At 34.8% G+C, this 22,071-nt stretch overlaps 1 protein-coding gene across 2 annotated transcripts in view; it reads right to left on the bottom strand.

Moving 5' to 3' along the window:
- CEP83 (centrosomal protein 83) overlaps positions 1-22,071 on the bottom strand; it is a 106,877-nt gene that overhangs the window by 57,145 nt on the left and 27,661 nt on the right. For both annotated transcript variants that reach the window (XM_046646775.1, XM_046646776.1), the window contains exons 2-5: positions 13,282-13,555; positions 12,689-12,839; positions 4,844-4,936; positions 2,521-2,652 (exon numbers count right to left, since the gene is read on the bottom strand). In XM_046646775.1, coding sequence (XP_046502731.1) covers positions 2,521-2,652; positions 4,844-4,936; positions 12,689-12,839; positions 13,282-13,454 — 549 coding nt within the window. In that variant the 5' untranslated portion in view covers positions 13,455-13,555. The remainder of the gene's footprint in view (positions 1-2,520; positions 2,653-4,843; positions 4,937-12,688; positions 12,840-13,281; positions 13,556-22,071) is intronic.

The raw sequence follows: 22,071 nt of genomic DNA, 5'->3' as shown, positions 1-22,071 counted from the left end.
GCAGCAATCTGGCTAGAACTTCAGAACCTAGCAGGACAAAAAGGAAGTGTTTTTAGAGGTTTCATGATGTCTACTGACTATGTGTCAGGATAAGGACCAAACTAGAAATGCATTATCAGTTTTGCGCTACCAGTGCTATAAGAAAAAAATGGCATGTGGTAACAGGGACCCAGAAAAGTTCTCCTTTTTGTCATAGGAACTTTGGCTTCTCACTAGCCCAATAAAAGCGAAGGTAGAGCTCAGTTTGCAGAGCACAACGGCATAATCTCAGGGACTTATTATGCACTGTCACTCTTGATGGTTTTTCATATGATGCAGGGCTCACCGCCCCTCTCTCAACATCTTAATACTTCCCCACTGAATTACTCTTGCTTCTTTCACTCGTTCAGTCTACCAGTATAATCACCTATACCTAAAACTCTGCACTGCTCTTTATTACTATTTGCAGAATAATATAAAATTCGAGTCCTAATAACATAATGAAAACACAATAGTACCACTTTTGAATAACAACTATATATGCAACTTCAGGATTTCATGTGTATGAAACTAATATATCAGTACAAACTAATATATTTTACACCAGTTGAAATTATAAAAGTGGAAGATGGCAAGAGTAGGCTTTGCTCTGAAGTTTTATTGCTGTTCATGATCCACAATCATCTCACTAGGTTTTACTGTTATTGTATACAGAAACTGGAGTATAAAGAATTAGTGATGGAATGAAAGCAAATACCCAATATCCACTAATTAATATTGCTCCTACATAATCAATTGGGAAGTAGAAAGAAAAGGCCTTCAGTCTTATCAGAAAGTTTTACTTTTCTAACCTCTACTAATTATGGCTCCTTAGCTGGCTGCTTATCTTCAGCTTTCTAAGAATGTCATAAGACATTCCAATTATGAAAATTGATGATGCCACTGACCTCTAAAAAATTTTAATGGATATCATTTTGTCTTTCATGAGTAAAAAACAGATTTGTCATCAGATTTCAGATGCAGGTTTCATTCTTTAAAAAAATAATAAAACTAAAACCAGAGAATTCAAATAATCATTACCAGATAAACACCAACATTAGATTTTAAAAGCAAAGAGTAAAATGAAGCACCACTGTCCTTAACCTCAGTAGCTACTCTTCAATATACTAAATTTACATTTTAGGCTAGAAATCTTTATCACTCCTATTTTCCACAAGAAAATTTTTATATGCAATTCCTTTAAGCATGTCATAATTATACATTCAAAACCTTTCATAATCACACAGATCAATTGCTTGATCTCTAGACAAAATTATAGTTGTTGGATGGCCCCTAATTAGCAAGGCAAATTCAAATAATTGATACTTTCAAACTTAAAACTGGGAGTTAGGATACCTGAGTTTCGCTGTTAACTTGGCTGCTGACTTTCTGTGAGACTTTGGGCAAGTCACTTATTTTGTGCTTCAGTGTCTTCATTTAAAATGGAGAAAATAAGACAGTCCTGCCTCATCTCACTGACTATTATAACAAAAGTGAGATCATATATGAATGAAGCATTTAAAGCTGTAAAGAATCTCCTTAATGAAAAAGATGTGTAAATATTTATAGTTTTCTGGTACTCTATTACTAATGGATTCAAATGATCCAAAGTTCACACAGCTTTCTTACATATTGAACAATAATGAAACAGTTGGCTCACTATTAATAAGAACAAATCAGTTTGATCCAATTAGTATTTGATAAAGGAAGGTGAGTATATTTTAAATCTTAGTTCCAAATAAAGACAATGCAATAAATATACAATGCAGATGTGTATGCACATAAAATATTTCACATAACTACAGACATCAAACTTTTTTTTTTTTTTTAACAAATTCAACTGGCATTAGATTTGTTAGTTGAATATAGCAGGATAAAATTGGTATTTCTCTCCTTCCATCCTGAAAAATCATCTAAAAGCAACATAAAAAATGAGAAACACACACTCCATTTTTGGCAAAATTAGGAGACAAACCACAAAATGAGGAGAAGGACTGCCACCAGCAATAGAGATAGCGTAGGGGCGCACGCTGTAGAGAGAATGCTGCAAGTGCAGACGTCAGAAAGGACAAAGTACACTTCTTGAAGGTGACGGGCACACCCTAAGGCATAAAACTCCTTGTTTTTATCAGTGCAAACAACAGCCAGAGCTCTCTTGGATGTGGTTTGGTTCTAAAAGTAGAGGGAGACAGTGCTAAATAAGAAATCACACACACTATACTTGCAAAGAGAAGTCTATCTCTGTGGCTATGGAAGAAAAGAGACTATCTCCACTGACTAGGGCAAAATAAGGGAGAAAGAGAATAGGAAAATCTAACAGCCAAAAAAGAATATTCATAAGAAAAGTGTTGCTATGGAGTAGATGAAAATCATGACAAACATTTCACCATTTATTAATAAAACATAACTATGCAATCCACTCTAACTTGGGATTTTGAAAAAAATCATAAAATTTTATTGACTAGAAGGCTAATGGCTAAGTTAGTATGATCAATCACTCACCTCTGATTCACATTTTATTTTTTCTTCTTCTAAAATACGTGCAAATTCTTCTTTCTGGTGTTCAAATTCTGATTTGAGAAATGTATGTTCATAGCGAAGCTTATTATATTCAGCTCTATACTTTTCCACTTCCTAAATTAAAAGGAGATTGCAATTTATCATAAATTTATTAATGAAATTTGTACTCACTCCAAAAAACGACTTTCGCAAATATATTTTAAATGGCATTATATGTGACAGCCATTCCAAAAGTAAAAAATAAGCTTAACAGAAGTATAAATAAACCTTGGAAAAGTTCTCATGACAAGTATCCTCCATACAGAATTAGTACATTCCTGAGAAGGTACCAATAAAGCAAATTACCATTCAACTAACCTTATTTCCTCACTGACTCTCATAATCATAAAAATTTATAACACGTCAAAAGTTTTTACCTCTGAGCTTAATAAAATAATATTTGAGAAAGCAGCATATCTTTCAAAATATACTTAGATTAAAAAAATTAATTCCACAATAAAATATAAAATACCCCCTAAAAGTCAGACAGGATGAATTCAAAGTAGATAAAAGATTATTTGAATATTTAGTACAGTAAGTTAAGGTTCAATCAAATATTACGATAGTTCAACTCAACATGCCAGTCTGAAGAATATATCTAGCACCAACCTTCCTGACTAACCAGGAACACATGCAACTCCCTGGTATGCTCCAATGCTGCTTCCTAACACAACAAGACTTGCTGGCATTCTGAATCTCAATAAGTACTTAGGCAATAAAGCAGAAAGGTGAAGGAGACATATTTCAACACCCATAAGGAAATTAAATAACAAGGAAAGCATACCTCCTAAAATCCTTAGCTGACTGTAATCTTCAACTGAAAGATTTCTCTTCTAAGCCAGTTTACAAACCAAGAAAATGGGTTTCATGATTTTATTAGAGACATACTTTGTTTTGATGTTTTTTAAAAAATGCTTCTAGGGGCCAGCCCAGTGGCATAGTGGTTAAGTTTGCGTGCTCCGCTTCGGCAGTCCAGTGCTTCACAAGTTCGGATCCTGGGCACAGATCTACACACCACTCATCAAGCCATCTAAGGCAGCGTCCCACATACAAAATGGAGGAAGATTGGCACGGAGGTTAGCTCAGGGACAATCTTCCTCAAGCAAAAAGAGGAAGACTGGCAAGAGATGTTAGCCCAGGACCCATGTTTCTCACCAAAAAAAAAAAAAAAAAACAGCGCTTTTACTTAACTTGATCACCTACCTGAGGTCCACATGATTTAGTCTACATCCAAGAACTAAACCTACTCCCAAACCATAATCCTTTGGTTATCCACTAGGAGGATATTCAAAAGATGACTTTACCAAGCCAGTAAGCCATTTATAAAAGAGACTCCACAACTGCTTTGTGCAGGGGCAGCATCACTAGACTACAGCGTTCCAAAGGGGTCCATTTTCAAGGCGACAATACTCATTTGTGTAAGGCCTGGTATATTTATTAAAGGAGGTAACACACATAAAATGTCCAGCATAGTACCTAATATACTTAATATCTGTTGTCTTTTCCAGTTCCCATTATTATACATTTAGTCATATTACACCAACATTTCATACAAAGAGACTGATCTCAATCTGAAGAAAAGCTGTAACAAATTTTTACTTTTCTGAGCATGAAATTTATTCTTTCATTCAACAAATATTAACTGAGCACCTACTGTATGTAGGAACTGTTCTAGGAACATGGAACATAACTGAACAAAACAGATAAAGGTTCCTCCTCTCATGCAACTTACATTCTAGAGGTGGTAAAAGAGAAAATAAAAAATAAGCACAATAAATATTACATAGTATATTAGAAAATGATAAGTACTAGAGCAAAATTAAAAGTAGAGCAGGGTAAATGGGGATCCAAAGGTCTAAGGAAAGATGGGAAAGGCAAGTTGCAATATTAGGTGGAGGCAGGGTTGGTCAAAGTAGGCCTCATTGAGAAGGTGACATTTCAGCAAAGACTTAAAAAAGACAAGGAAGTTGGCCAAAAGCTATCTGGAAGCATAGTATTCAAGCAAAAGTAGCAGCTGGACAAAGACTCTTGAACTGCACCATTTGTGGAGTGCCAAAGAAATACCAAGGAGGCCAACGTGGATGAAGGAAAGAAGTCAGAGAAGTAATGGGATCTGATCCTGTGCAGCCTTAAAGGTCACTGTAAAGACTCTGAGTAAGAAAGGGAGCTATTGCAGGGCTTTTGAGTAGGGGAATGATGCTTTTCATCAAGCTTTTCACAGTCACATGAAGACAAAGGCATAGTTCCTTTTATATAAATTACTTACTTCATCCAGATTCCTAAAACGCTCTCTCATTGGAGTTTCTAATTCTTGTTGTATTTGGGCTCGTAACAATTCCAACTTTTGTGGAGTTAATACCTGATATGCAGAGAAATACAAACAATTCTAAATATGAAATCACAAATAATAAAATCAAGAATTTGCCAAATTTCAAAGCCTCTCCTAATTATGACAATGAAATTCAATGCATACAAGTTTCACAATATACCTAATTTTACAGTAATCATTATATACATAGAACCATCATTTGAAACAATACTTGAAGAATCTCAATTTCAGGCTCTTAGAGATGTCAAAACATGAGGTAAAGACATTCTCTGATTATTATGATTGTTACTGTAAGGAATAACTATATTGGCAGCTAAGGTTATCATGTTGGATACAATGGCTGATAGTTTATTTTCTAAAGCAAGCAAAATAAAGTTGTAATAATTTGGTATACCACAGAGAATTCTTCAGACTTATTTTCAATCAGAAAAAGTTAATTTTTACTCTGACCACCAAAACTAATTTAGGCTCTCCGCTGTTATACTCTCTTACTCATATTTCAATAAGTAATCAAATATTTATATAGGTTTCTTAAGGGCACACATGGTCTTTATTCACCATGGTGTCCCAACACCTCACACTACTGTCTGACACATAGGAACCATTCAATAATTATTTCTTGAATGAATGAATACTAGTTGTAAAAAAAAAAATAAAACCTAGCTTGTATTTACATTAATCTCTGAAAACTAAGAAAAATGTTAAGTTTAATTTATTCACTTATTCATCAATACTCCACACATTTTACTGAATAAATGCCTACAATACATAAAGCATTGTGCAACATACTATAATCTACATAACATACTGTTCCAAATACTTTACAAGCATTAATTTATTTAATCACCACAACAATCCACAATGTAGCTACACTGTCATCCCCTTTTTACAGAAACTGAAGCACACAGTCTAACTTTCTCGAGATCACAAAAACTCACAGGAAGCATCTCTCTCTCCATAAGCAGTTCAAACTCTCACATAAAAAATAACTTATACATATAAATAACTACGAAAATAGGCAATATAGGTTTACCAGACAGGCAAAAACAAACAGAAAAGCTATTTAGGACAGAACGAATGGCACACCAAAGGAATGGGAAAACTAAAGCTTAAGTAGAACCCAACACCAAGGAATGGGTAAAATTTTAAATTCCCTGGGGAGAAAAATGATCCTCAAAGGTGAGCTAAAGGCATTTTAGATGGGATCACACTGAGCACTACAGGAAATTTAGAATCCTGGGTCCCTGTGCATTAATGCTGATAGCAATCTCTAGACACTGTGACAACAAGGCCATGCTGACACATTTCCAAATGCCACCTCGGAGAGCTGCATCCTGGCTGGGAGCAAAAAGGAAAGACATGGAAGGCACAGAGTGGAAGGTTCCTGAATACCAGGGTTCATATTCTTCTAATTTACTCTGTATTCAGTAGTATTTACTTAAAAAATAATTTTTACTTAAAATGAATAAATGTAATCACATAATACAATAATTCAAACAAAATAAAATATAGTATTAAAAAACTAAGCCTTCTCACTTCAGTCATCCAGTTTCCCTCTTAGGAAGCAACCACTGTTCACAATTTCTTATGTATCCTTCTTAAAACAATCTATAGATATATATGCCTATATATCACTTTTAATTTTTACCTAAAGAAGGCATACTATACACATTTTTCTGTACCTTGCTTATTCATTGAAGGTTTTTAAGCTTAAGAATGGCATCCCTGTATCTATACTTTAGGAAGAAGTAAGATAGATCAAAAGCTTTGGTGGCTGTGGGAAGGAGAGGCAGTGAATGGAGCTAGAGAAACCAGATAAAAAGCCCTTGTTATAATCTTGTTTATAATGTCAGGAGTCTGGGTGATAGTATCAAGAGTCTAAACCGAGAAGGGGTGATAATTAAAAGGAAGAGAGTAACAGGTAAACCTTACTTGGATCCTGTTTCAAACAAACCAACTTGAAAAATAAACCAAAAAGCAAGCAAAATGGTGGGAAAATTAAGGAAATCTGAACAAAGATGTTACATTAAGAGGTACTAAGGAACAAGTACTTTTAGGTATGGTAATGATTTTGTGGCTATGCTTTTAAAGGAGGGACTGCTTTGGTAAATAATAGAGATATATACTAAAATATTTAGGGTACAATTTTCTTCTCAATAATCCAGAGGGGTTGAGGGACAGAAAGGGGATGGGGGAGGTTAGAAGATAAAACAAGACTAGCTCAAAGATGGTAATTATTGATGCTGGGTGACAGGCACATGGTGATGCATCACACCATTTTTTCTACGTTTGTACTTGTTTGAGATTTCCACAATTAAAAGTTAATTAAAAATAAAAGTACTTCCACTTATAAGAAGATAAACACACATGTGAAAAAGAGAACAGATTAGTGGTTACCAGAGGGAAGGGGGTTGAGATGGGAAAAAAAGTTAATGGGGCACATATACATGACAACTGATAAAAATTAGACTATTGGTGGTGAACATGATACAGTCAACAGAATACTGATAAATAATAATGTACACCTGAAATTTCACAATGTTATAAACCATTATGATGTCAATAATAAAAAATAATGATACTAAAAATAACAGTGCATCCACCTCCAGCATATGGCATAATAGAGACCAGATTTAGTCTCCTGCCTGAAGCAAACAAAAGAATGGACAAATATCAAACAAAGGTTTTCAAGACACTGGACATAGTGAAGCAACAAAGATCAGTGAGAGAAAACAGAGAAGGTGAGCTTTGTGAAAGGTTCCAGGCAATGGCACAGGAAGGGATACCCAGACAGAGTCTGATGGACTCCCTGACTTGAGGAGATGGAACTGAGAATCCAGAGAGACTAGTGTAGCTAGAGTCACAAGACAGGGCAGCAGAGAGGAGGGTGGCAGAGAAAGAAAATCATGCAGACCTGCACAAGGTTCCTCTTAACTCATTCAGTAGAGTACTAATCAGCACATACGTAAGGAAAATACCTAAGACCAAGAAAAGAATCACATGAAAGGATTAGAGGGATTATTACTCAGAGCTCACAAAGAGCTATGCATAGTTCCTTTGCCCAAAAGCCAGACTGAAAAACTTCATTTCATAGAGAAATGAGTAGAGTACTCAGAAGGATCTCAGCAGTGGGAAATAATTAGCACTACTCTAAACACTAATCTGCTCCCACTTAACAAATGTTAAAAGACCCAGAAAGATAAAACTGTTTCAGAGTAACTGTGTCCCAAAAGAAACCTCAAGAATATTTATCAGAATACAAAAATATCTAGCACTCAGCAAAGTAAAATTTACAATGTCTAGTATCCAATAAAAATTTAGCAGGAATGCAAAGAAGCAGGAAAATACTACCCACAATAAATAGGAAAAAAAGGTCAACCAACCCAGAGGTGATATTTAGGTTAGAATTAGTAAAGATATTAAAATAGTTATTATAACTGAATTCCATATGTTCAAAAAGCTATAGAAAAGACTGACTACATTAAACAGAGATAAGGAAGATATGAAAAAGACCAAAGTTGGACTTCAAGATAAAACCTACACTTTCTGAGGTAAAAAAATACCCTACATGGGATTAATGGCAGATTAGACACTGCAGAAGAAAACATCAGTGAACTTGAAGACATGACAACAGGAACTATCCAAAATGAAACAAAGAGACAAAAAAGATTAAAGAAACAGAAATCAGTGAGCTAGGGGAGAACTTTAAATGGTCTGATATTGGACTCCCCCCAAAGGAGATGAAAGAGGAGGCAGCAAAAGATATTTTGAGATATAATGTCCAAAAATGTTCTATTTGATGAAAACTATAAACCCACAGACCCAAGCAGCTCAATAAATCCCAAGCCCAAAAAGAAGAAAAGCGCAAAGGCATGTTAATCAAATTGCTCAAAATCAGCAACAAAAAGAAAATTTTAAGGGGAGCCAAGAAAAAAACACACACTGCATACAAAGAACAAAGATAAGGATGACAGCAAATTTCTTATGTGAAACAATATAAGTGAGAAGACAGAAGATCAACATCTTTAAAGTACTGGGACGGGGGGCAACTGTCACCCTAGAATTCAATACTTAGCAAAAATATCTTTAAAAACAATTTTTCTAGATATATGAAAGCTGAAAAAATTTCTCAACAGTAGAGCTGCACTATAAGAAATTTAAAGAAAGTCCTTAAGAGAGCAGGAACATGATACTGAAGGAAATATGGATCTACTAAAAGGAAAAAAGAAGACTGAAACAACTACATGGGAGTCTTGAGATCTAGGAGGTTTCTGATAAAGAAAAAAATCTTAGAGTTAAGACTCTTTATCTCTTAAGAATCTTACTAAAAACAAGCACACACATAAACATCTCTCTCTCCTTGCCCCTCAAAGCACACATACACCTAAGACATTGAATCTCAGGATTTTCCCCACACCATTTTACGAGGAAATTATGCTGTGTCTTAGACTTCTAATGGAATACTGCCACTATTTGTCTCAAAAGAAACTTACAAGAATGCTTTATCATACAACACTCTATGTGTCATTACCTATATTAAATCTATAAAAACAAATCTGTAACACTCCAACAGGTGTCATATTAATAATATAAAATAGACCAAAATTTTTCAAGGAATGTTTTAATTTAAAAAAGCAAACATTGTTGTGCCAGAGATTCTTAACAAATTAATGACTGAAACTGAGTAATAACTTTTGGTCTGAGCTTTCTAGCAGCCAAATAAAATAGGAAACATATTGGGTTATATAGTTTTCATTGCCTGGAACAAAGAATGCATATAAATTTTTGGTAAAGTAATTATTTAAAATTTTTACCAGAAATATATCAAATGACTCCCATATTTAAAACAAAAGGTTTTGCTAACATGGAATATCACAACAATATAGTAATAACAGCTAACATGTTCTAACCACTTACTACATCAAAGTACTATAATAACACTTTCTATGCGTGGTCTCACTTCATCTTTACAACCATCGTATGAACTAGGCACTATTCTTCTCATTCACTACAGCTAAACAAGTGATGCAGAAAGTCTTAAATGAACGTCTTTTATATTATTTTTATATAAAAGCCAAAGGGATATTAAATCTTAACTCAGAAAAGGCATTTTGCAGGTAGACAAGATAATATAATACATGTGTATTTTAAAAATAATCACCTTTCATAAATCTTCATTGAAATCTCTCTTGCTGATCTTACTTTGTTGAATTTACTTAACTTCATTCAATTCACAATTTGTAAAAATTGCAAACATTCATTAAAGCAAATAGTTAAATTGCTTCAATATGTGTATACATATGTATAGATGTTTCTTTACCTTACTTTTGCCAGATAAACGTATCTGATTTCTATGTGATATTTATCTTGAAAAATAGAAACTTTATGAGATAAATTATATTTGTCAGCAAGCATTTGATAAGTTATCACATAAAGAAATGTCCAAAGTTATTTTGTGTAGAGTACAAGAAACACTAAAAGAACCAACAGGGAGACTACAAGGATGACTTCATTTCAATATGAGAGAGAACATGCTTAATACACTTCAATCCATAAATGGAACTGGACCACTCTAAAAGTTCACTAGGTTCTCCAGCACTGAATGAAGAGTCCTGTGTCATAGATGGTCCAAACAGGAATTCTGCTTTGAAGAGGGTATTAGTTTCCTAGGGTGCCATAACAAAACACCACAAACTGGGTGGCTTAAAACAGAAATTTATTGTCTCACAGTTCTGGAGGCTAGAAGTTCAAATTCAAGGTGTCAGCTAGACCATGCTCCCTCTGAACACTGTAGGGAAGAATCCCTCCTTGCCTCGTCCTAGCTTCTGGTGGTGTGCTGGCGATCCTTGGCACTCTTTGGCAGCTGCAGCATTTCAATCTCTGCTTCTGTCATCATAAGATGTTCTCCCCATCCCTGCGGCCCCACAAACCCATGCGTTTCTGTCTCTGGGTCTCTTTGCCTCTTCTTATAACAACACCAGTCATATTGCATTAAGGGCCCATCCTACTTCAGTAAGACCCCTCATCTTAACTAATTACATCTGCAAAGACCCTATTTCCAAATAAGGTCGCATTCTGACATACTATGCAGTAGAACTTCAACATATCTTTTTTGGGGAAAAAAATACAACTTATAACAGGTAGGAAAGAGAACTATATGATTATCAACTCTAAGATGCTGAGGCACTAGGTACGTATGAGACAAGAAGTGCAACATTGTATGTATATGAACAGAACAACAATTCTGAGTCATTCATTTTTTCGATTTATTCGTGTCATTCATTTAAAAAATATTTGCTGGACACCATCCTGAGCACTGGAGACACAGTGAAAAAGGGTTCCTGCCCTCATGGAGCCTGCATTCAAACAGAACAAAAATGACTGCCATTTATGAGTACTATGTGTCAAATACTGTACTAAAAATATAAATAGTACCTCATTAGTCCTCACAAAAATCCCTGCTAGGTAACAACTTTTATCCCCTTTACCACATGAGAAAACTAAGGCATAGAACTATAGCTGTTTGTTGAAGGTCATCATTTCCTTGGTGAATTGACTCTTTCTTTGTTATAATAAGGTCCTTTTTATCTTTGGTAATACTCTCTATTTTATCTGATATTAATATAGCCACTCCAGTCTTTGTAAGCTTACTGTTTGCATGCACTTGGTACAAATAAGCACATCTACATGTTGCCCTCAAGAAACAGAGTAATCATATGCAATGCCTGAAGAATACTTTGAACACCTCAGGTTCAGTGCTCACAGATTCCATTCACAGAGGCCTCTCAATTTTTGCAAAACCAATTAATCTACCAATTCTAGAGGCTTAAATTACATTTTCCTCTTCAACTCACATTTCTTAGGTTTTTGTTTGTTTAGATGCCCTAAATATAGCTAGGAATGAAAAAGCCAAGCACAGTGGAGGCTCCAATCCAAGCTCAATGGCAGTGATCCCAAGAATGGAAGATTTCAAGAAGATACTGAACAATGAACTTCCACCACTGCTGTCAAAGGAATCCAGCACTTGGGCGATACGCCATACTAGATGACTTGAAAATGGCTTTTCACCTATCAACTTCTGACTCTAGTATTAATAATACCTTATTATTTGTACCAAGCACTACATGAGCAGAAATACACAGCTGGTGTTATTCAAAGATTAAATGAATACAGAAAAATATCACTACTGATACCTACTTATTTGAAATTTATAGTAAGTTTTACTGGTGCTGAAGTTTAGCTTTGCTCTACTTTCTAGACAAATAAAAAGTGAATAGTGTGAAAAATATATAAAGGCACTGCAGTCAGTACTTCAGTACCAAGTATCTTTTGCTTTAGAAACTCCTTTTATGTCACATTGCGCACATAAATTATGTGTACTTACTGTTTTTACAGCGTCTGCTAAGAAGCTCCTTAAAAATAACTATCAGTTTTTCAGTTCAGTGTCAGTTACAATAAAGGAAAATTAACAAACTGTTAAAAAAATATTATTTAATTCTGAATTTTTATCAATTCAAACTGGTATTTCCTCCCAGTTATTCTGAATAGTGAAATATTATTTAAGTCAGAACAGGTAATATAACACAAATTACATAAAATAACAGTTTCATGGCTAAACCCTACATGGTAGCTAACATTCTAGAATATATGAAAGAAGATTAAATTATACCACCTGGAGATATAGCAAAATACTCATTAAGAATATAGAGAGAATTTGTCAAAAATACTGACTTCCACTAAACATCTAACTACTTTTATACTAACTCAAAAATGTTTTCTTACCTGCAGCTTCATTTCTTCTAAGTCTTTAGTTTTTTCTACTAATTCCCCTCTTAGCTCTTCAAGCAGCAGCTGAAATTTTTCCTGGTGAGTTTGCTTTTCATTTAACAGGCGCTTGAGTTCATTTTGTGACTTTATGTACTCATCTTGCAACCTGATTTTTAAAAAAAGAATTCCATTTTAAGTGTATCCTTTGCTTTCTAATTTCATTACTTTATGTAAAGTCAACCAACACTATAGGACAAGACCAGTAGTATACATTCCATTTAATTTGCAAAATATCTTTCTTCACTGAGTTTCATTTAATTATTAACACTAATTTCTGCATGCAATTTTACTCTGAGAGGGAAAAAACCCATTTGGCCACCTAGATACATTTAATTTTATAGGTCTTGCTACTTTTATAAATTCATAACCCACTTAATACATGCTCAGTTTTCAATAAAGTACTTTTAAAGCAAAAATTTTACTGTATTAAAAAAGTCTTAAGTGAATATACTGCAAAATACAAATTACACTATATGTTCCAGAGCAAACAGACACAAAACATTTTTTTTCTTAACCAAGCCTCTCACCTCCAAATTTAAGTAATTTACCTTGTGTGTTCAACTTTCAGAGTCTGATAATTAGTTTTATGATGTTCACATCGTAACCTTTCATCAATTAACAGTTTTTGGAAGTCAGATTGAGAACTTGTCAGCCCACTATCTCCACCAGGAGGAAAAGTGGTGGGAAAAGTGTCCATACTGGTAAGTGAGCTGACAACCATGTGAAAATAAGTTCTCGCTTTCTTATTGTCTTAGTTTTCTCTCCAAGAGTATTTTCCACTTCCTTCTTGCTAAGACAGAATCTCGTGAGGCCAAATTATACCTGCACAGAGAAATACACTTAATTAGTGATTAGTGAACTCCTTCAATATTAAATTTTTATCACTTATTATTCTTCTTATTTCTATAGCAAAATCCAATTTTCAGATTTTCAATTGTTCATAAAACAAAATTCAAGAATCAAGTTGAATCATACCTTAACAAATTTTCTTTACTTCCATGCAAAGTTTATGTGACCATCAAGGTCACATCTTCAAGTATTAACTAGAAGTACTGACTTTTCCAGTTTAGGTACTCCTGTATTCACAAACCACAGATGTTTCCTGAAGCTACTGGAGTAAACTTCAAGGGTAGATCGTGGTACAAAATCAATACTCTGTAATCAGGGGAAAAGCCACTTGGAACTTGACAGGAGGCTAGGGAGAATCATAGTCGTCACAAAGATGACCTGCAGCAAGTAACTATGTCTGTGATTAATTCTATGTAGGGTCTATTATTTGACACAAGGTGAAGTGCACTCAGGCTGCATATTCAGATGAGAAATCAGTCAATGCATAAACATTGATCACCTCCTATGTGTCATGCACTGTGCTAAGAAGAGAAAATTAAATCACCTCAGCTATACCTAAAAACACTGACCCAGTATTAGGAAAGTAAATAAAAGTTTTTTGTAACTAGAAGTAAAAAATAATGAAAATTCTTACTGTAAAAAATTAAAAACAAGAATTTTAATCAAAATAATTCTGTCCCCTTTAACTTCATTAGTATTTCTCAAGACTATTACATAAATTTTTTCCTAAAAGCATCTCCCTTAGTCATGGGTTAACATGAATCACCTTTTCTTACTATGAGAAAAGGTCTTTAGCCTATGCAAATCAACCATTACTCAGTCTTGCTTGAAATACACCATTTTTGAAAAATTAATGTGATGTCTACATATTACATAAGACTTTTAAACTAAAATTGGTGTTGCTTTGGTTTCCTGTCAAATTATATTTTAATAGAGGGGAGGAAAGTCCTTCAGGGACACTTTACTCCTTCCTCTTATGTTAAATGTGCACCAGGACTCAACCTTTGCAAATGCAGAGCGAACTGTTGTAGCAGCTGCCACATTATCCTTCAAGAGTATACATTTGCCATGGAGTTAATGAATTGAATCATAAAACTGGCATGTAATTTTGATTCTGCTCTTTGATCCAACTTAATTTTTATGAGATAGAAACATACAACAAACCTATCTCATATTTTCTCACACCATCAAGAGGTATTAAAGGGTTTTAATTTTGATTATCCAAAAAGCTTAAACTACATTAGAAAACTCAAGAGCCACCCTTTGGTCCTACTAGTGAAAGAAAGATTTCCACGCTAAAATGAATATTTTTTAATTTTTTATTCTAGTTAAGTCGACAATAAAGTATCCTCACTGACTCCTACTTTAAAATGGGAATTAATTCCCTATGGAAACAGAATTCACTAAGACCTGAACATTTTTGGAAAATAAAAAAATGACATCTCCTTTCCTTTTGGAACTGAAATCTACTCAAAGTACTTTTCAGGGCTTCACTAATTTTAGGATATCCCTTTCTCAATCACCACCACCATTACCTCATCTCCAATTCTAGTTCCTATGCAAACATATGTGTATTGCCCTCTTCTATTTTCCCAAACCAGGAGGATTTCTCCTGTTTCAAGATGATGTTTGCAATTTCATCTCCTTTTTATATGTTAATTTTAGCGACTAAAAAGCTAAAATATACTATCACACATCACCAGTACCACACCCAAATGCATGATATACTTTCCCTCTCACACACAAAAAATAATCACATTATTAATTTGCACACATACACACAAAAATCAATACTAGACTTTCTGGAAAGTTATCTGTATCAAAATGATAAATCTGCTTATCTCCTGGCCCAATTCTAGGAATTTACTCTATGAAAATAGCTGGACAAGTACCTAAAGATAATTACATAAGAATTTTCTTTGCAACATCGTTTTTCATTAAAAAATTAAAAAGCAGAAATAACCTAAACTTCCATAAATAAAGTATATCTATATTATGCATTAAAAAGGGTAAGTCAGATCTGTCCCCACTGTCCTGAACAGCATGATGGAGTATGAATGATAGATACACACACACATATGTTTACATATACAAAGAGAGTCAAATAAAATATACTGAGCTAATAGTGGTGACTTCTGGGGAAATATTAATAGAGGACTCCTCCACAGGGGACCTTGCACTTTCAGCATTTTATTGTTAAATTTTCTTTTTAATAGTTACAAAAACTTTTCAGAAAATGAATAATTCCTCTATCATCATACATTCAAATTATCTTAAACCAAATTCATCATCCTTGCTTTCTATCTACTTTCATCCTCCTGACTTTCCTGCTTCTGGTACTGATACCAGTATTATGCTACCATTTATCCACACTTACAACCCCAAAGCCTTCTCTGCTTTCTCTCTCAACTTCCCATACATAAATACCAAATACTCTTCCTTTAATATGGAATCCATTTTCTCCATTCCTACTTAACCACAAAAAGGCAGGCTCTTATCGTCTTATAACTACACCATTATTAGAGCTTTTTTGTTATCCCTGCTTCCAATATTTTTCTCTCTGGTCTACCCCACAAAGCACTGACAGATTAATATTAAAAATTTTTTATTTGACTTCTCATTCAAAAGCTCCTATATATAAGACAAAGTTAAAACACTCAGGCATATCAAGTCTCTACACAATCAGCCCCAATCTACCTTGTTGAGTCTAATTTCCTACCACCTGCCAGGAATATCCCACTCCAGCTATCCCCTGAACAAATACGCACATCACACCTTTGTTCACACAGCTTCTGTCTTGGTTTGTGAATCCTACACTAATGAAAATAGATCATAGCATGGCCTGTAATCACTAACTGTTCTCTACTTCTGTGATGATTGGATATGCATAGGCTTAAATGCAATAGTTTGATCAAATATTGGAAAGAACTTCTTGACTCAAAAGTTATGAGTCCCTGGGTTGCCTGTGCCAATAGCCTTTTTCAGAATTTTCTCCTGTAGGAATATTTAAGAATCACAGAAAACAATCTGCTTATTTGTGTGAGTCTTACCAGGGTCAGAATGAATTTTATATCTGTTATTAAGTATTCTGCACATGTATTCAGTTCTCCAGTTCAGTAGTAATCAATTTATCAATGATAATCTTGATGAATATAGTTATGGTAGTCCTCCAAACACATATCTAGCATCACAGATAGATAGGCATGATAAAACAATTCTTTCTCTGACCTTCAAAAGTGGTTCCAACATTCTATATTCAGGGTCACAAAGAAACAACTATTTTTTAAACTAATGATACAAGGAGGCTTTTAGCTAAAATCAGAAAACCCAACTCAATTACCTTAAACACTGTGGAAAATGTATTATCTATCTCTCCTACCAAGAAATTTAAAGACGGTCTTCCACTTCCAGTAACAGAGGACTAGGTAATCTGAATCAAGCCTCCTGCTAAGGACAACAAGAAAATCTCGATACATATTTCGACAATCTGCTGGAAGACATTATAAACCTAACAAGAGAATAAATATTCACTGAGATGGGAACAGGGGAGGACGTGGATGCAGAAAGATGAGACTGGCATTAAGGACCACCTTTCCCCTGGAGGCATCTACTAGTTCCAGAGAGGTGACTGGGAGACTGAATGTCTTCTGACAGTCCTCAAAAAAAAAGATGGGACCAGCAAGGAGACGAGAAGCCCTGGTGAACACCCTTCATTTTGGAGAGACTTTAAAGGCTGTCTCTTAGGAAAAGGAGAATTCAGAAGAAAAATGAAAGCAATTTTACAAATAAATATGTAACATTAAAAAAACTTTTATGACTTTTCCAAAAAAGAAAAAAGAAAAAATATTTATTGTTATGGACTTTTGCCAAGTCCACAGGAAGATAAGGGAACATGAATTAAAGCCACAAGAAACAAGAGACAACAGACACACGAGGATCTATTAGAGTTATCAGACAAGGATTCTAAAAGTTTTGTATTATTATCATGTACAAGGCAACAGAAAACAGGGGTGAGAATTCTGTGAGAGAAGTAGAAATCATAAAAAGAAACCAATGAAAACTAAAGAGAAAAATACGATTACCAAAATTAAGAGCTCAATGAGCAGGTATAACAGCCCAGATTAGATATAGTTTAAGAAGAAATTGGAAGGTAAGTTAAAAGAATACACTCAAGATAAAGCAGAAAGAGAAATAGGATAGAAAATACAAAAAAGAAGGAAAGAAATACAGAAAATAAAGTTAAGATGTCATTCTAACAGACATGCAGTTGGAGTCCCAGAAGGAAAGGAGAAAGAGAATAGAGAACCAATACCTGCAGAAAAAAAAAAAAAAAAAAGGTTGACAACTTTCCCAAACTAATGAAAGATATCAAATATGAGATTCAAAAACTCCTACAAACCTCAAGCACATACATAAAAAGAAATCCATACCTAGGCACATCACATTACAATAGATAAAAACCAAAAACAAAGGGAACATCTTAAAATCAGCCAGAAAGAGACAAAGTGCCTTCAAATTAGCAACAAAAAGAACTGATTTCAACAATGAAAGTCAGAATACAATATAATATTACCTTTACAGTGATAAAAGAAAATACCCGCCAAACTTACATTCTATAAATATAGCAAAAAAGTATCTTTCAAGAATGATGGTTAAATACAGATTTTCAGACAAACAAAACTAATTCATCCCAGAAGATGCACACTAAAAGAAACAGTAATCCTTGATACACAAGGAAAATTATCTTAGATGCAAACTTGACAAAGCATAAAGGAAGATAAATGAAAATTGTAAATATGTGCATAATTCAGAAATTCAACATTGACTACATAAAATAATATCGTGTGGGATTTTAACATATATAGACAAAATACATGATACAAATGGCATATAGGCCAGTAGAGGTAGAATCACGTGATGTAGAGTCTTTGCACTATACAGGAAAAGCCTGAAAAGTATCAATTAATATTACACTTTGATAAGTCAAAGATGCGTATTGAGATCTCTAGGAAATGAGTTGGTAAACTATAGCCAATGGGCCAAATTTGGCCTGCAGTCTTTTGTTGTATGGCCCCAAGCTAAGAACATTATCTCCCTTTTTGAGTTTAAAAAAAAAAAAAAATGAATGACCACAGGTGCAAAAATCCTCAACAAAATATTAGCAAATCAAATCCAACAATATAAAAAAAAAAAAAAGAATTATATCACCATGACCAAGTAAAATTTATTCCAGGCATGCAAGACTGGTTCAACATTCAAAACATCAACTAATGGGGGCGAGCCCAGTGGCGTAGTGGTTAAGTTCATGTTCTCCGCTTCAGTGGCCTGAGGTTTGCAGGTTCGGATCCCCGACATGGACTCAGCACCGCTCATCTAGCCACGCTGTGCCAGCATCCCACATGAACTAAAGGAAGACTGGCACAGATGTTAGTTAGCTCAGCAACAATCTTCCTCAAGCAAAAAGAGGAAGATTGGCAACAGATGTCAGCTCAGGGCCAGGGCCAGTCTTACACACACACACACACACACAAAAATCAATGTAATCCATTACATCAATAAGCTAAAGCAGAAAACCCTAATGTAAACTATGGACTATGGGTGATAATGATACGTCAATGTAGGTTCATCTATTTTAACAAATTTACCATTCTGCTGTGGGTTGTTAGTAATGGAGGAGGTTGTGCATGTGTAGGGGCAAGCAGGGGGTATATGGCAAGCCTCTGTACTTTCTGTTAAAATAGTTCTAAAAAAGAAAAGAAGAAAGGAATGGAGAGAGGGAAGGAAGGTAAGAATATAGGACACAAACCAGACATTGTCTCAAGAGCGTAAACTATTTACCGTCTGACTCTTCATAATAAACGTTTGCTGATCCTTTCTCTAAGATAACCATTAAAGAATGCTAAACGGGTGGAAAAATTAAAATTACTCAAACACTCTACAATAGGGTTTCTCAACCTCTGTACTATTGATATTTTAGATCAGAGAATTCTTTTGTTGAGGGGAGCTATCCTGTACATGGTAGGGTATTTAGTTAGTAACATTTAGATGCCATTAGCACCAGTAAAGGTCTCTGCATCTTGCCAAAGAGTACTGTAGGGGACAAAAATCACCCCCTGCCGTTCCTTTGAGAACTACCTCTCCACTGAGAATTTCACCTGAAAGCAAGCAAGCAGGAAGATGAGACAAAACATAAAACAAGTAGGAAAATAGAAGCAGTTAATACAGTAGATGTATACAAATATATCAGTGTTTACATTAAAGTGCTTAAATCAATGCTACGAAGAAATTTAAAAGAAAATATAACCCAACTATATGCCTTTTTTACAACATATTTTTAAAACACAAAGGCACAGAAAGGTAGAAAGGGAAAAGATAATGCAATCAAAAGAGAGATGGAAGAACTCTATTAATATAAGATAAAGTTGTTTTCAAGGCAAAAAAAACCACTACTAGAGATGAAGAAAGATATCCATAATGACGAAAGGTTAAATACACCAGAAAGATGCAACAATTTTAGTTTATATACACTAAATATATAAGGCAGCAGTGGTCAGAACTACAAGGAAAACAGACAAATTCATAATCATAGGGGGAGAATTAAACCACTATTCTTGGTAACTAATAGAACAAGCAGAAAAAATAATAAGAATACAAAAATTTAAACAACACAACTAACCAACCTAATCTAGCTGACACATATAGAGAATGATACCCAATAACTATATAAAATACACATTCCTTATAAGCATATATGTAACATTATTAAATATTGATCACAAACTGAGTCTTAAGAAAAACTCAAAAATTTTAAAAGATCAAAATTATACAGAATATGTTTTCTGACCACAATGCAACTAAACTAAAATTCAAGACGAAAAGGTAACTGGAAAAGCTACACCTGCTTAAGAAGTAAGAATACATTTCTAAATAATTTATGAATCAAAGAAAAGGTCACAATAGAAATTAGAAAATATCTAGAACCAAATGAAAACTGATATTACATCTTTTTTTTTAAGGATTTTATTTTTTTTTCTTTTTCTCCCCAAAGCCCCCGGGTACATAATTGTGTATTTTTAGTTGTGGGTCCTTCCAGTTGCAGCATGTGGGACGCCGCCTCAGCATGGCTTGATGAGTGGTGCCATTTCCACGCTCAGGATCCGAACCGGCGAAAACCTGGGCTGCCAAGACAGAGCGCGCAAACTTAACCACTCGGCCGAGGGGCCAGCCCCACAATATTACATCTTAAAATCTGTGGGACAAAGACTTTGGCTTCAAGGAAGATGGAGCATATTTAATCCCAGTAATACAACTGAAAGTCTTGAACATTATATATATGAAATAGATAACATGACTGAAAAATAGAGAGTAGAAGGCAAATCAGCTAAGGACCTCAGGATATAAGAATCAACACAGTGATGAGTTCCCTGGGTTTTCTTCTTCCCTCATATATGCCCAACTTGGAGCTGAAGAAGCTGCCAATGGGTTCAGACCAAAAAAAAGCCTTAACAAAAGCCTGCTCTCTAGCCAAAGTAAGAAAGGGAAGTTTAGCAAGACAAAAAATTTTTAGACAATAACAATCTACTCCAGGCAAATAGTACAGAAAAAACTGTAGCTCCACCCTCATCCACACAAGAAAAGGCCAAGTGAGGAGGCCAGGTTATAAAGAGGTACCCCAATATCCTGCCCGGATGATATACAAGAAAGCCAAGTAGGAAGTTGGGAATTTCATCCCCACCGAGCAGTTATAAAGCCCCATGCTTCTGCAGTGTCAGTAGAGACACATGGGAAACCAGAACTTTCACCCCAACCAGTAGTAAGGAAGAGCACCTCTCTCACCCTGCTGAAGTGTTGTCAGAGAAGGCCTAGTGGTCAATTAGGACTGACACCATCACTCAGCAGTAACAAGGCTACCCTTTCCAGGGCATGAGTGGAGATCACATGGGGAGCCAGAACTCCACAGGACCCAGCAATAATGATGATCTCCCCAACTCGGGTGCCAACAGTGGCCAGTTTGGGAACCTGGACTTCTATCCCCAGCTGGCAACAATGAAGTAACATTTTTCCCTTTGCCCTATCAGAGTGATGTCAGAAAAGGCCAGTTAAAACAGAAGGTTTAAATATGATCCAGAGTCTCACAAGATAATACTCCAAATGTCCAGGTTTCAAGAGAAAATCACTAGTCATACCAAGAATAAGGAAGATTTCAAATTGAATGGAAAAATAAAACTGATAGACGCCAACAGTGAGATGACAGAGATATTAATGTGACAAAGCTTTTAAAGAAATCATGATGAAAATGTTTCAATGAGCAATCACAAACAAGCTTGAAATAAATGAAAGCAGAGAAAGTCACAGCAAAGAAATACAAGTCTCAGCAAAGAAGAGAAGATATAAAGAAAAACCAAGTGGACATTTTAGAACTGAGAAACACAATGACCAAAATAAAAACCTAAGTAGATGAGCTCAATAGCAGAAATGGAGAGGAAAGA

This window comes from Equus quagga, chromosome 19 (assembly GCF_021613505.1).
Source record: "Equus quagga isolate Etosha38 chromosome 19, UCLA_HA_Equagga_1.0, whole genome shotgun sequence".
Taxonomy (NCBI): domain Eukaryota; kingdom Metazoa; phylum Chordata; class Mammalia; order Perissodactyla; family Equidae; genus Equus; species Equus quagga.
Note: the sequence above shows the minus strand (reverse complement) of the source record. Positions and strands in the feature narration are given on the sequence as shown.